Below are 16,820 nucleotides of genomic sequence, written 5' to 3'. Positions count from 1 at the left end.
CTATCCACAGTTAAAGCAACACGTTTCCTCTTCAGGTGGCGAATGGTTTTGAGTTACCATGGAGATGTAAACTATAAATCTCAAACGAATAGTGACAGGTTAAAATGTGATCACATTGGGTGGTGTAGGGCTGGGCAATAAAGTGCACTCCAATCCAGGACCGCACAGAATTCTGGGGGATGTAGGCTGAGGAAGGGCTTAGCCGCTCAACCTCTGATGGCGGGTGGCGTCAAGTCGCTCTTTAGTTACCTAGCAACAGACTCGAGTAACTTGCGCAGTAGCTGTTTGAGGTTTCGCCACTGTGCCTAAAAATAGAGGTGGCGTAAAGGGAGAAAATTATTGCTCAGAAAAGGCGGGAATGACCATGACAACATGAGCAGTAACGTAAATTTAAGATATTCTTCAAAATAAGAGAATTCTTAATACAGCAGAACAGGGCTTTAAAAAATAAAGACCATAGTTGGTTTCATATACTTGATATGCTCAAAACAATTCATATCAAACTTGTTCATAGTTATAACCTTGATGGTATGAAGAGCACCAACACCAGTGATGTGGATTAAATTGTTAATCTTTGAAAAATAAATCTCACACAATCTTCCGCAAATGTTTCAACCTTTACAAGATAATTCAAATAAAAATCATTGTCAGGGTTTAATTATTAAATGGGTTAAAGCTTTATAATTTCTATGAAGCAAAGGTTTAAAAGTGTTTTCAATTTCTTACATCCCCCCCACCCTTGAGAGTTTTAGCTTCTTTTTCCAGTTCAGTTCTCTGCCAAATATTCAATCTTCCCTAGTCTGACACAGCGTCTTATGTTCAAAATATGGCTTTTAGTTACATTTTTCCAGAATCCCAAAGATACCAGTTTAGCAGTTCAGCTGCTAACACTGACACAATGTGATTTTAAATTTAGTTTTTTGCTCATTTTTGCTGTAGTGAGTGTTACTTTACAGCTAAACAGACTTTTAACAACAGTCATTTAAATAATTTATTCAAGCCTTTGTCCCAACAGAGCAGCATATATCATATTCTGAGAAACACACAGAGACACTGAATGTCCTCAACAGTCCGGCAACATGGAGTGCTGCTGCACAGCTGAACCAATATCTGAAGACTGAACCATCATCTCCCTCCCTCTACTCTGCATAGAGCTTTTAATACAAAATATTCTGCTAAATCTTACAGATAAGTGCTTCTAGTGCAACATATCAACAGTGAACTAAAGCTAACACAAACAGGTCTCTATACTGCAGCGTATTAACTTACAGATGACAGGATCCTCATACGATCTCATTTGAAAGGTGCTGAATCTCGGTTGGAACAGAAAATCCAAAATATTACAATAAAATGTCTAATGTACATATTTTTAAGACAGTTGTAACAGAGTCCTGTTGAATATTTTCATCAAAACAAAGAGAAAAAAGGTGCAGGTTTGCTTTAAAGCTTCTAACTATCCTCAAGAGAAAATATCTCAAAATCAAACAAAAATGTCCAACAACCCAAAAAAGCAGCTAATTTACATCAATGCTTCTTATTTGTTCTTTTTAAGACAAATGACCACAGCTACAAACTGAAACTACTGAAGCCGTTTTGAAGCGAAAATAAATTCTTCTACCAAACTGCAGTAAAATGATGCTCTTATTCTGAATGCTGCAGCTATACTTAAAAAAACAAAACAAAACAAACAAAAACGTACATATGACACCATTTCATTATTCAGTTGACAGGAATGCGAGCTTGGAAACGAATCCAGAGCTGGTTGTGCTTAACTCCGTGTTTCACAGCAAACCAGGTCCTAATCACCACATCTGGTAAAATATATGGCACAAAACTTTCCTCCCATTATACTTTTTTTCTTCTTTCTTTGAGCAAATCGCCACAGCAGTCGTCAACAAGAAGCTTTTTTTTTTTTTAAATACACTGCTGCAAACAAATTCACTCTTTGGGTTCAGAAACTGCGAAACGTGGTCAGGTCTTTGGGCTCCTTGCTGGGGACGCACCAGTCGTCGGCCTCGTGCATCGCCTTGTAGTGCTTCCAGGCCGACTTGTTGTACACCGGGAGCCTCTCGATCGACTCCGTGGACAGCGCCTGGAACAAGACGGAGAGGAAATTCTGCTATTTTCTTTTTTTCTTCCCCTCGTTCAGCCGAAGGAGCCTTTAAATGCTTGCGGCGAAACTCGGTTACCCGTATGTAGATCACTGCGTCCGTCCCATATCCCTCCAGAGAGTAGAGCTTCAGGTCTCCCTGAAAGTAGCGAGCGTACAGGCGAGAGATGGGCAGGCCGTAGCCGTAGCCAGCCTGTGGAAAAGCTTGGATGTAATTATTATTTTTTTTTTCAATATTTCTCAATGAAGGAGCTGTTTTCTTTAACCTCCAAAATTCAAATAAAAATTCTGAATAAAATTCAAAATGTTTCACCTATTTTTGTTTGGGGTAAACTTCCTGCATATAAACTTAAATTTATCTCGCCTAATGTGGTGCAAATCAAATTTCTAAAAAGGCTTCGAGCAAGAAGAGGTGCATTTTCACCGTTCACACTGACCAGAGGAGCGGCTCGGGAGCCGTCGATGCTGGGCCGCGGAGCTGTGGAGTACGTGTAGGTGAACAGCCGGTCGATCTTACGCAGAGGCACGCCACCTCCACGGTCGCTCACCTGATCAAGAACACACAGATTAATCCGACGACTGTACAAACCTAAGTTTGAAGCTTTGCTTGTAAAGATTAAGCCGGACTGGAGTTCAGTTTCCATTTTACCTTGACAGTGAGATCCTCAGAGCCCAGCGCAACCTGTGCATGAACGGGAGGATACTCCATGGCGTCGCCGTACAACTCCATGGTGGCCCGCATGGCGTTCTGCAACGAGCGTGACAAAAAGCTTCGACAACGGCCCACCGTGATTTAGAAACTGAGAAACCAGAACAAGAGCAAAGAAAGGCTCACCTTAAAAAGCTCAAACACCATGTGGTACAGATGAGACGGAACGTAGACAACAGTGACGGGTTTCCCCTCGTCTTTGGCTGACGGGATAAACAAGAAAACTGGTTCAGCTGAAACTGTTCAATAGGAAAAGAACATAACTTCTTTCTGAATAAATTACCATTAAATTCCTCCAGAATGAGCTCAGGAGAGTTCATGTAGTAACGGTCACAAAGGTTTCTAGCATTTTCAAAGGCATCTGCAAGAAAATTGAGGGTTTTTTTTGTTGTTGGGTTTTTTTTAATTATTAGAACTGAATCTTTAAAAAAAACAATAATAATGTCAACGACAGGTACCTCTGATAACCTCACTGACACCACAGTGTGGATCGATGCTGCCGATCTGGTTGGGGTGTGCAGGATTCACCTTGACCTTCCCGCCAAACAGAAGAGCTGCAAACAACAGGCAGAGAGTGAGAGTGAATAACTCCACGCGGTAAATGAGAAACGACGAGCAGCATGAATTTACGACGATATAAAAACACTTCCTGATAGATACTAGACATTAACATGAACTTTCCTAAACATGTTTATATATGTGGTAGAGTGAATGATATAAATCTACAAATTTCCAAATAATTCACAACAGTTCATAATTTTTTTTTTTACATGTTTAACTGTATCTGACATTTAAAATGTTTATGCATTAAATGAATGACCTGAATTACAGCCTATCCTGTGTTTTAGGCAGGTTAGATGGCAGGAATCCTATGTGAGAATGGCAATTACAGCAACTACAGACTTGAACTCTGCTGGAGTAAAATATTTAATTGGAGGGCTTTCAAACCAACCCAGGTGCAAAAAATGATTTAGCTATATTTACAAGGTGAGAAATTTTGACACTGCTTTTGTATCTCTTCAACACATGCTTGAGTGAGTTTTGTTTTACTTGTAGAAGCAGATAAGCAACATCTTGCATCAGGTTGGTTATTGAGCATGGAGGAGTGGGTGTGGAGCGTTTATTATTGTTTTGTCCGTAGCTTTATAGAGGAAAAAATTTCAAAAATGGCTGCAGGAGGTTTACTGAAAAGACAAGGCCTGTCACGCTAACAAATTTTGCTGAGCAATTGTCTGAAAAATTGTTGCGATAAACGATAATATTGTTTCAAGACCTTTTGACACTGATTTAATGGAAATGACGTAATAATGCATGCGATTTCCTGCCATAGATAGATACACTTTATTTTCAAAAGAACACACAACACTGGAACCGATAAACTAAATAAACAAAACAACCAAAAACAAAAATAAAATTGATTCTCAGTCTCCATTAACAAAAAACGTACTTAAATAAAAACTAAACAACATAAAGCCAAAGTGGAAATAAATACTGCATTCAACCAAAAGAGTGCAAATTAGGAAGTCTGTATACCATATTGGCTTTCAGTAATGACTAGATTTAAATAGAGAAGATGAGCACATCTGTCTACCTGAAAGTGACACATAATAAACTATTATGTCAAAAAACAAACCAAAATGAGACATTCTAAACTATCATGTCAAAAAGCAACCAAAATGACACACACTGAACTATGATGTCAAAAAACAACCAAAGTGACACATACAAAAAACTATGATGTCAAAAAACAATGAAAGTGACACACACTAAACTATGATGTCAAAAAACAAACCAAAAAGAGACATTCTAAACTATGATGTCAAAAAATAAGAAAAATGACACACACTAAACTGTGATGTCAAAAAACATCATAGTTGTTTTTAGATATCACATTCTAAACTGTGATATCAGAAAACAAGAAAGTGACACATACTAAAAAACTATGATGTCAAAAAACAAACCAAAAAGAGACATTCTAAACTATGATGTCACAAAACAACCAAAGTGTCACACACGAAACTATGATGTCAAAAAACAAACCAAAATGAGATATTCTAAACTATGATGTCAAAAAACTATGAAAGTGACACACACTAAACTATGATGTCAAAAAACAACCAAAGTGACACACACTAAACTATGATGTCAAAAAACATCATAGTTGTTTTTAGATATCACATTCTAAACTGTGATATCAAAAAACAACCAAAGTGACACATACTAAAAAACTATGATGTCAAAAAACAAACCAAAAAGAGACATTCTAAACTATGATGTCACAAAACAACATAAATGACACACACTGAACTATGATTTAAAAAAACAACCAAAGTGACACACACTAAACTATGATGTCAAAAAACAACAAAAGTGAAACACACTGAACCATGATGTCAAAAAACAACCAAAATGACACACTAAACTACGATTTCAAAAAACAACAAAAGTGACGTACACTAAACTGTGATGTCAAAAAACAACCAAAGTGAGACATTCTAAACTATGTCAAAAAAGAACCAAAGTGACACACACTAAACTGTGATGTTAAAAAAAAACCAAAGTGAGACACACTAAACTATGATTTTAAAAAACAACAAAGGTGACACACACTATGATGTCAAAAAAGAACCAAAGTGACACACATTAAACCATGATGTCAAAAAACAACAAAAATGACAAACTAAACTATGATTTCAAAAAAAACAAAAGTGACATACACTAAACTGTGATGTCAAAAAACAACCAAAGTGAGACATTCTAAACTATGATGTCAAAAAACAACAACAGTGAAACACACTGAACCATGATGTCAAAAAACAACCAAAATGACACACTAAACTACGATTTCAAAAAACAACAACAGTGACACACACTAAACTGTGATGTCAAAAAACAACCAAAGAGAGAAATTCTAAACTATGAATTCAAAAAACAACAAAGGTGACACACACTAAACTATGATGTCAAAAAACAACCAAAGAGAGACATTCTAAACTATGATTTCTAAAAAAACAACAAAGGTGACACACACTAAACTGTGATGTCAAAAAACAACCAAAGAGAGAAATTCTAAACTATGAATTCAAAAAACAACAAAGGTGACACACACTAAACTATGATGTCAAAAAACAACCAAAGAGAGACATTCTAAACTATGATTTCTAAAAAAACAACAAAGGTGACACACACTAAACTATGATGTCAAAAAAGAACCAAAGTGACACACACTAAACTGTGATGTCAAAAAACAACCAAAGTAAGACATTCTAAACCATGATGTCAAAAAAAACCAAAAATGACACCCACTAAACTATGATTTCAATAAACAACAAAAGTGACACACACTAAACTGTGATGTCAAAAAACAACCAAAGTGACACACTAAACTATGATTTAAAAAAAAACAAGTGACATACACTAAACTGTGATGCCAAAAAACAACCAAAGTGACACACACTAAACTGTGTCTAAAAAGAACCAAAGTGACACACACTAAACTGTGATGTTAAAAAACAACCAAAGTGAGACATTCTAAACCATGATGTCAAAAAAGAACCAAAGTGACACACACTAGACTGTGTTGTCAAACAACAAATATGAGACCCACTAAACTATGATTACAAAAAACAACCATAGTGACACACACTAAACCATGATGTCAAAAAACAACCAAAATGACACACTAAACTATGACTTCAAAAAACAGCAAAAGTGACATACACTAAACTGTGATGTCAAAAAACAACCAAAGAGAGACATTCTAAACTATGAATTCAAAAAACAACAAAGGTGACACACACTAAACTATGATGTCAAAAAAGAACCAAAGTGACACACACTAAACTGTGATGTCAAAAAACAACCAAAGTAAGACATTCTAAACCATGATGTCAAAAAAGAACCAAAGTGACACACAAGACTGTGTTGTCAAAAAACAACCAAAGTGAGACATTCTAAACTATGATTTCAAAAAACAACAAAGGTGACACACACTAAACTATGTCAAAAAAGAACCAAAGTGACACACACTAAACTGTGATGTCAAAAAACAACCAAAGTAAGACATTCTAAACCATGAAGTCAAAAAACAACCAAAGTGACACACACTAGACTGTGTTGTCAAAAAACAACAAAAGTGACACACACTTAAACCATGATGTCAAAAAACAACCAAAATGACACACTAAACTATGATTTAAAAAAAAACAAGTGACATACACTAAACTGTGATGCCAAAAAACAACCAAAGTGACACACACTAAACTGTCTAAAAAGAACCAAAGTGAGACACACTAAACTATGATGTCAAAAAAAAACCAAAGTGACACACACTAAACTGTGATGTCAAAAAACAACCAAAGTAAGACATTCTAAACCATGATGTCAAAAAAGAACCAAAGTGACACACACTAGACTGTGTTGTCAAACAACAAATATGACACCCACTAAACTATGATTTCAAAAAACAACAAAAGTGACATACACTAAACTGCCATGTCAAAAAACAACCAAAGTGAGACATTCTAAACTATGATTTCAAAAAACAACAAAGGTGACACACACTAAACTATGTCAAAAAACAAACCAAAATGAGATATTCTAAACTATGATGTCAAAAAACTATGAAAGTGACACACACTAAACTATGATGTCAAAAAACATCATAGTTGTTTTTAGATGTCACATTCTAAACTGTGATATCAGAAAACAACCAAAGTGACACATACTAAAAAACTATGATGTCAAAAAACAAACCAAAAAGAGACATTCTAAACTATGATGTCACAAAACAACATAAATGACACACACTGAACTATGATTTCAAAAAACAACCAAAGTGACACACACTAAACTATGATGTCAAAAAACAACAAAAGTGAAACACACTGAACCATGATGTCAAAAAACAACAAAAGTGACGTACACTAAACTGTGATGTCAAAAAACAACCAAAGTGAGACATTCTAAACTATGTCAAAAAAGAACCAAAGTGACACACACTAAACTGTGTCTAAAAAGAACCAAAGTGACACACACTAAACCATGATTTCAAAAAACAACAAAAGTGACACACACTAAACTATGATTTCAAAAAACAACAAAGGTGACACACACTATGATGTCAAAAAAGAAGCAAAGTGACACACATTAAACCATGATGTCAAAAAACAACAAAAATGACAAACTAAACTATGATTTAAAAAAAAAACAAAAGTGACATACACTAAACTGTGATGTCAAAAAACAACCAAAGTGACACACTAAACTATGATTTAAAAAAAAACAAGTGACATACACTAAACTGTGATGCCAAAAAACAATCAAAGTGACACACACTAAACTGTGATGTTAAAAAACAACCAAAGTGAGACATTCTAAACTATGATGTCAAAAAAGAACCAAAGTGACACACACTAGACTGTGTTGTCAAACAACAAATATGAGACCCACTAAACTATGATTACAAAAAACAACAAAAGTGACACACACTAAACCATGATGTCAAAAAACAACCAAAATGACACACTAAACTATGACTTCAAAAAACAGCAAAAGTGACATACACTAAACTGTGATGTCAAAAAAGAACCAAAGTGACACACACTAAACTGTGATGTCGAAAAACAACCAAAGTAAGACATTCTAAACCATGATGTCAAAAAAGAACCAAAGTGACACACAAGACTGTGTTGTCAAAAAACACTAAAAAGGACACCCACTAAACTATGATTTCAAAAAAGAACCAAAGTGACACACACTAAACTTTGATGTCGAAAAACAACCAAAGTAAGACATTCTAAACCATGATGTCAAAAAAGAACCAAAGTGACACACAAGACTGTGTTGTCAAAAAACACTAAAAAGGACACCCACTAAACTATGATTTCAAAAAACAACAAAAGTGACACACACTAAACCATGATGTCAAAAAACAACCAAAATGACACACTAAACTATGATTTAAAAAAAATCAAGTGACATACACTAAACTGTGATGCCAAAAAACAACCAAAGTGACACACACTAAACTACGATTTCAAAAAACAACAAAGGTGACACACACTAAACTATGATGTCAAAAAAGAACCAAAGTGACACACACTAAACTGTGATGTCAAAAAACAACCAAAGTAAGACATTCTAAACCATGATGTCAAAAAAGAACCAAAGTGACACACACTAGACTGTGTTGTCAAAAAACAATAAAAAGGACACCCACTAAACTATGATTTCAAAAAACAACAAAAGTGACACACACTAAACCATGATGTCAAAAAACAACCAAAATGACACACTAAACTATGACTTCAAAAAACAGCAAAAGTGACATACACTAAACTGTGATGTCAAAAAACAACCAAAGTAAGAAATTCTAAACTATGATGTCAAAAAAGAACCAAAGTGACACACACTAAACTGCGATGTCAAAAAACAACCAAAGTGAGACATTCTAAACTATGATTTCAAAAAACAACAATGGTGACACACACTAAACTATGATTTCAAAAAACAACAAAAGTGACACACACTAAACCATGATGTCAAAAAACAACCAAATTAAGACATTCTAAACCATGATGTAAAAAAAGAACCAAAGTGACACACACTAAACTGTGTCTAAAAAGAACCAAAGTGACACACACTAAACTGTGTCTAAAAAGAACCAAAGTGACACACACTAAACCATGATTTCAAAAAACAACAAAAGTGACACACACTAAACTATGATTTCAAAAAACAACAAAGGTGACACACACTAAACTGTGATGCCAAAAAACAACCAAAGTGACACACACTAAACTGTGTCTAAAAAGAACCAAAGTGACACACACTAAACTGTGATGTCAAAAAACAACCAAAGTAAGACATTCTAAACCATGATGTCAAAAAAGAACCAAAGTGACACACACTAGACTGTGTTGTCAAACAACAAATATGACACCCACTAAACTATGATTTCAAAAAACAACAAAAGTGACACACACTAAACCATGATGTCAAAAAACAACCAAAGTGAGAAATTCTAAACTATGATTTCAAAAAACAAGAAAGGTGACACACACTAAACTATGATGTCAAAAAAGAACCAAAGTTACACACACTAAACCATGATGTCAAAAAACAACCAAAGTAAGACATTCTAAACCATGATGTAAAAAAAGAACCAAAGTGACACACACTAAACTGTGTCTAAAAAGAACAAAAGTGACACACACTAAACTGTGATGTCAAAAAACAACCAAAGTAAGACATTCTAAACCATGATGTCAGAAAAGAACCAACGTGACACACACTAAACTGTGTTGTCAAAAAACAACAAAAATGACACCCACTAAACTATGATTTCAAAAAACAACAAAAGTGACACACACTAAACTGTGATGTCAAAAAACAACCAAAGGGAGAAATTCTAAACTATGATTTCAAAAAACAACAAAGGTGACACACACTAAACTATGATGTCAAAAAACAACCAAAGAGAGACATTCTAAACTATGATTTCAAAAAACAACAAAGGTGACACACACTAAACTATGATGTCAAAAAAGAACCAAAGTGACACACACTAAACTGTGATGTCAAAAAACAACCAAAGTAAGACATTCTAAACCATGTCAAAAAACAACAAAAATGACACCCACTAAACTATGATTTCAAAAAACAACAAAAATGACACCCACTAAACCATGATGTCAAAAAACAACCAAATTGACAAACACTAAACTATGATGTCAAAAACACAACCAAAGTAAGACATTCTAAACCATGATGTCAAAAAACAACCAAATTGACAAACACTAAACTGTTTTGTCAAAAAAAAAACAAAAGTGAGACATTCTAAACTATGATTTCAAAAAACAACAAAGTGACACACACTAAACTATCAAAAAACAACCAAAGTGAGACATTCTAAACCATTTCAAAAAACAACAAAAATGACACCCACTAAACTATGATTTCAAAAAACAACAAAAGTGACACACACTAAACCATGATGTAAAAAAAGAACCAAAGTGACACACACTAAACTGTGACGTTAAAAAACAACCAAAGTGAGACACACTAAACTATGATTTCAAAAAACAACAAAGGTGACACACACAAAACTATGATGTCAAAAAAGAACCAAAGTGACACACACTAAACTGTGATGTCAAAAAAGAACCAAAGTAAGACATTCTAAACCATGATGTCAAAAAAGAACCAAAGTGACACACACTAAACTGTTTTGTCAAAAAAAAACAAAAGTCAGACATTCTAAACTATGATTTCAAAAAACAACAAAGGTGACACACACTAAACTGTCAAAAAACAACCAGAGTGAGACATTCTAAACCATTTCAAAAAACAACAAAAATGACACCCACTAAACTATGATTTCAAAAAACAACAAAAGTAAGACATTCTAAACCATGATGTAAAAAAAGAACCAAAGTGACACACACTAAACTGTGTCAAAAAAGAACCAAAGTGACACACACTAAACTGTGATGTTAAAAAACAACCAAAGTGAGACACACTAAACTATGATTTCAAAAAACAACAAAGGTGACACACACAAAACTATGATGTCAAAAAAGAACCAAAGTGACACACACTAAACTGTGATGTCAAAAAAGAACCAAAGTAAGACATTCTAAACCATGATGTCAAAAAAGAACCAAAGTGACACACACTAAACTGTGATGTCAAAAAAGAACCAAAGTAAGACATTCTAAACCATGATGTCAAAAAAGAACCAAAGTGACACACACTAAACTGTGTTGTAAAAAAACAAGAAAAATGACACCCACTAAAATATGATTTAAAAAAACAACAAAGGTGACACACTAAACTATGATGTCAAAAAAGAACCAAAGTGACACACACTAGACTGTGTTGTCAAAAAACAACAAAAATGACACCCACTAAACTATGATGTCAAAAAACAACAAAAGTGACACACACTAAACTGTGATGTCAAAAAACAACCAAAGTGAGACATTCTAAACCATGAAGTCAAAAAACAACCAAAGTGACACACACTAGACTGTGTTGTCAAAAAACAACAAAAATGACACCCACTAAACTATGATTTCAAAAAACAACAAAAGTGACACACACTTAAACCATGATGTCAAAAAACAACCAAAATGACACACTAAACTATGATTTCAAAAAAAACAAAAGTGACATACACTAAACTGTGATGTCAAAAAACAACCAAAGTGAGACATTCTAAACTGTCAAAAAAGAACCAAAGTGACACACACTAAACTATGATGTCAAAAAAGAACCAAAATGACACACACTAAACTATGATTTCAAAAAACAACAAAGGTGACACACACTAGACTGTGTTGTCAAAAAACAACAAAAATGACACCCACTAAACTGTGATGTTAAAAAACAACCAAACTGAGACACACTAAACTATGATTTCAAAAAACAACAAAGGTGACACACACTAAACTATGATGTCAAAAAACAACAAAAGTGACACACACTAAACTGTGATGTCAAAAAACAACCAAAGGGAGAAATTCTAAACTATGATTTCAAAAAACAACAAAGGTGACACACACTAAACTGTGATGTCAAAAAAGAACCAAAGTGACACACACTTAAACCATGATGTCAAAAAACAACAAAAGTGACACACACTTAAACCATGATGTCAAAAAACAACCAAAATGACACACTAAACTATGATTTCAAAAAACAACAAAAGTGACACACACTAAACTGTGATGTCAAAAAACAACCAAAGTAAGACATTCTAAACTATGATTTCAAAAAACAACCAAAATGACACACTAAACTATGATTTCAAAAAACAACAAAAGTGACATACACTAAACTGTCAAAAAACAACCAAAGTGAGACATTCTAAACCATTTCAAAAAACAACAAATATGACACCCACTAAACTATGATTTCAAAAAACAACAAAAGTGACAAACACTAAACCATGATGTCAAAAAACAACAAAAGTAAGACATTCTAAACCATGATGTCAAAAAAGAACCAAAGTGACACACACTAAACTATGATTTCAAAAAACAACAAAAGTGACACACACTAAACTGTGATGTTAAAAAACAAGCAAAGTGAGACACACTAAACTATGATTTCAAAAAACAACAAAGGTGACACACACTAAACCATGATGTCAAAAAAGAACCAAAGTGACACACACTAAACTATGATTTCAAAAAACAACAAAGGTGACACACACTAAACTGTGATGTCAAAAAACAACCAAAGTAAGACATTCTAAACTATGATGTCAAAAAAGAACCAAAGTGACACACACTAAACTGTGATGTTAAAAAACAACCAAAGTGAGACATTCTAAACTATGATTTAAAAAACAAAGGTGACACACACTAAACTGTCAAAAAACAACCAAAGTGAGACATTCTAAACCATTTCAAAAAACAACAAAAATGACACACAGTAAACCATGATGTCAAAAAACAACAAAAGTAAGACATTCTAAACCATGATGTAAAAAAAGAACCAAAGTGACACACTAAACTATGATTTCAAAAAACAACAAAAGTGACACACACTAAACTGTGATGTCAAAAAACAACCAAAGTAAGACATTCTAAACTATGGTGACAAAAAAGAACCAAAGTGACACACACTAAACTGTGATGTCAAAAAACAACCAAAGTGAGACATTCTAAACTATGATTTCAAAAAACAAAGGTGACACACACTAAACCATGATGTCAAAAAAGAACCAAAGTGACACACACTAAACTGTGATGTCAAAAAACAACCAAAGGGAGAAATTCTAAACTATGATTTCAAAAAACAACAAAGGTGACACACACTAAACTGTGATGTCAAAAAACAACCAAAGTAAGACATTGTAAACCATGATGTCAAAAAAGAACCAAAGTGACACACACTAGACTGTGTTGTCAAAAAACAACAAAAATGACACCCACTAAACTATGATTTCAAATAACAACAAAAGTGACACACACTAAACCATGATGTCAAAAAACAACCAAAATAACACCCACTAAACTATGATTTCAAAAACAACAAAAGTGACATACACTAAACTGTGATGTCAAAAAACAACCAAAGTGAGAAATTCTAAACTATGATGTCAAAAAAGAACCAAAGTGACACACACTAAACTGTGATGTCAAAAACAACCAAAGTGAGACATTCTAAACTATGATGTCAAAAAAGAACCAAAGTGACACACACTAAACTGTGATGTCAAAAGACAACCAAAGTAAGACATTCTAAACCATGTCAAAAAACAACAAAAATGACACCCACTAAACTGATTTCAATAAACAACAAAGGTGACACACACTAAACTGTGATGTCAAAAAACAACCAAAGTAAGACATTCTCAACCATGATGTCAAAAAAGAACCAAAGTGACAAACACTAGACTGTGTTGTCAAAAAACAACAAAAATGACACCCACTAAACTATGATTTAAAAAAACAACAAAAGTGACACACACTAAACCATGATGTCAAAAAACAACCAAAATAACACCCACTAAACTATGATTTCAAAAACAACAAAAGTGACATACACTAAACTGTGATGTCAAAAAACAACCAAAGTGAGAAATTCTAAACTATGATGTCAAAAAAGAACCAAAGTGACACACACTAAACTGTGATGTCAAAAAACAACCAAAGTGAGACATTCTAAACTATGATGTCAAAAAAGAACCAAAGTGACACACACTAAACTGTGATGTCAAAAGACAACCAAAGTAAGACATTCTAAACCATGTCAAAAAACAACAAAAATGACACCCACTAAACTATGATTTCAAAAAACAACAAAAGTGACACACACTAAACCATGATGTCAAAAAACAACCAAATTGACAAACACTAAACTATGATGTCAAAAAACAACCAAAGTGAGACATTCTAAACCATGATGTAAAAAAGAACCAAAGTGACACACACTAAACTGTGTCTAAAAAGAACCAAAGTGACACACACTAAACTGTGTCTAAAAAGAACCAAAGTGACACACACTAAACTGTGTCTAAAAAGAACCAAAGTGACACACACTAAACTGTGATGTCAAAAAAACAACCAAAGGGAGAAATTCTAAACTATGATTTCAAAAAACAACAAAGGTGACACACACTAAACTATTATGTCAAAAAACAACCAAAATGACACACTAAACTATGATTTCAAAAACAACAAAAGTGACATACACTAAACTGTGATGTCAAAAACAACCAAAGTGAGACATTCTAAACTATGATGTCAAAAAAGAACCAAAGTGACAAACACTAAACTGTGATGTCAAAAGACAACCAAAGTAAGACATTCTAAACCATGTCAAAAAAGAACAAAATGACACCCACTAAACTATGATTTCAAAAAACAACAAAAGTGACACACTAAACCATGATGTCAAAAAACAACCAAAGTAAAACATTCTAAACCATGATGTCAAAAAGAACCAAAGTGACACACACTAAACTGTTTTGTAAAAAAAAAACAAAATAGACACCCACTAAACTGATTTCAATAAACAACAAAAGAGACACACACTAAACTATGATTTCAAAAAACAACAAAGGTGACACACACCAAAGTGACACACACTAAACTATGATGACAAAAAAGAACCAAAGTGACACACACTAAACCATGATGTCAAAAAACAACCAAAGTAAGACATTCTAAACCATGATGTAAAAAAGAACCAAAGTGACACACACTAAACTGTGTCTAAAAAGAACAAAAGTGACACACACTAAACTGTGATGTCAAAAAACAACCAAAGACATTCTAAACCATGATGTCAAAAAAGAACCAACGTGACGACACTAAACTGTGTTGTCAAAAAACAACAAAAATGACACCCACTAAACTATGATTTGAAAAAACAACAAAAGTGACACACACTAAACTGTGATGTTAAAAAACAACCAAAGTGAGACACACTAAACTATGATTTGAAAAAACAACAAAAATGACACCCACTAAACTATGATTTAAAAAAACAACAAAAGTGACACACACTAAACCATGATGTCAAAAAACAACCAAAATAACACCCACTAAACTATGATTTCAAAAACAACAAAAGTGACATACACTAAACTGTGATGTCAAAAAACAACCAAAGTGAGACATTCTAAACTATGATGTCAAAAAACAACAACAGTGAAACACACTGAACCATGATGTCAAAAAACAACCAAAATGACACACTAAACTACGATTTCAAAAAACAACAACAGTGACACACACTAAACTGTGATGTCAAAAAACAACCAAAGAGAGAAATTCTAAACTATGAATTCAAAAAACAACAAAGGTGACACACACTAAACTATGATGTCAAAAAACAACCAAAGAGAGACATTCTAAACTATGATTTCTAAAAAAACAACAAAGGTGACACACACTAAACTGTGATGTCAAAAAACAACCAAAGAGAGAAATTCTAAACTATGAATTCAAAAAACAACCAAAGTGACACACACTAAACTATGATGTCAAAAAAACAACCAAAGAAGACATTCTAAACTATGATTTCTAAAAAAACAACAAAGGTGACACACACTAAACTATTGATGTCAAAAAAGAACCAAAGTGACACACACTAAACTGTGATGGTCAAAAAACAACAAAGTGACATTCTAAACATGATTCAAAAAAAACCAAAAATGACACCACTAAACTATGATTCAAAAAAACAACAAAGTGACACACACTAAACTGTGATGTCAAAAAACAACCAAAGTGACACACACTAAACTATGATTAAAAACAACAAAGTGACATACACTAAACTGTGATGCAAAAACAACCAAAGTGACACACACTAAACTGTGTCAAAAAGAACCAAAGTGACACACACTAAACTGATGTTAAAAAACAACCAAAGTGAACATTCTAAACCATGATGTCAAAAAAAGAACCAAAGTGACACACACTAGACTGTGTTGTCAAACAACAAATATGAGACCCACTAAACTATGATGTACAAAAAACA

At 33.6% G+C, this 16,820-nt stretch overlaps 1 protein-coding gene across 1 annotated transcript in view; it reads right to left on the bottom strand.

Moving 5' to 3' along the window:
- Positions 1–977: 977 nt before the first annotated feature.
- Positions 978–16,820, bottom strand: part of pdk1 (pyruvate dehydrogenase kinase, isozyme 1) — a 32,658-nt gene continuing 16,815 nt past the window's right edge. The window contains exons 5-11 of the mRNA XM_008399276.3: positions 3,278–3,373; positions 3,103–3,180; positions 2,946–3,022; positions 2,760–2,858; positions 2,548–2,658; positions 2,190–2,303; positions 978–2,092 (exon numbers count right to left, since the gene is read on the bottom strand). Coding sequence (XP_008397498.1) covers positions 1,952–2,092; positions 2,190–2,303; positions 2,548–2,658; positions 2,760–2,858; positions 2,946–3,022; positions 3,103–3,180; positions 3,278–3,373 — 716 coding nt within the window. The 3' untranslated portion in view covers positions 978–1,951. The remainder of the gene's footprint in view (positions 2,093–2,189; positions 2,304–2,547; positions 2,659–2,759; positions 2,859–2,945; positions 3,023–3,102; positions 3,181–3,277; positions 3,374–16,820) is intronic.

The sequence above is a fragment of the Poecilia reticulata genome, chromosome 2, assembly GCF_904066995.2.
Source record: "Poecilia reticulata chromosome 2, P_reticulata-male-v2, whole genome shotgun sequence".
Taxonomy (NCBI): domain Eukaryota; kingdom Metazoa; phylum Chordata; class Actinopteri; order Cyprinodontiformes; family Poeciliidae; genus Poecilia; species Poecilia reticulata.
This window is presented reverse-complemented; position numbering and strand designations above follow the sequence as displayed.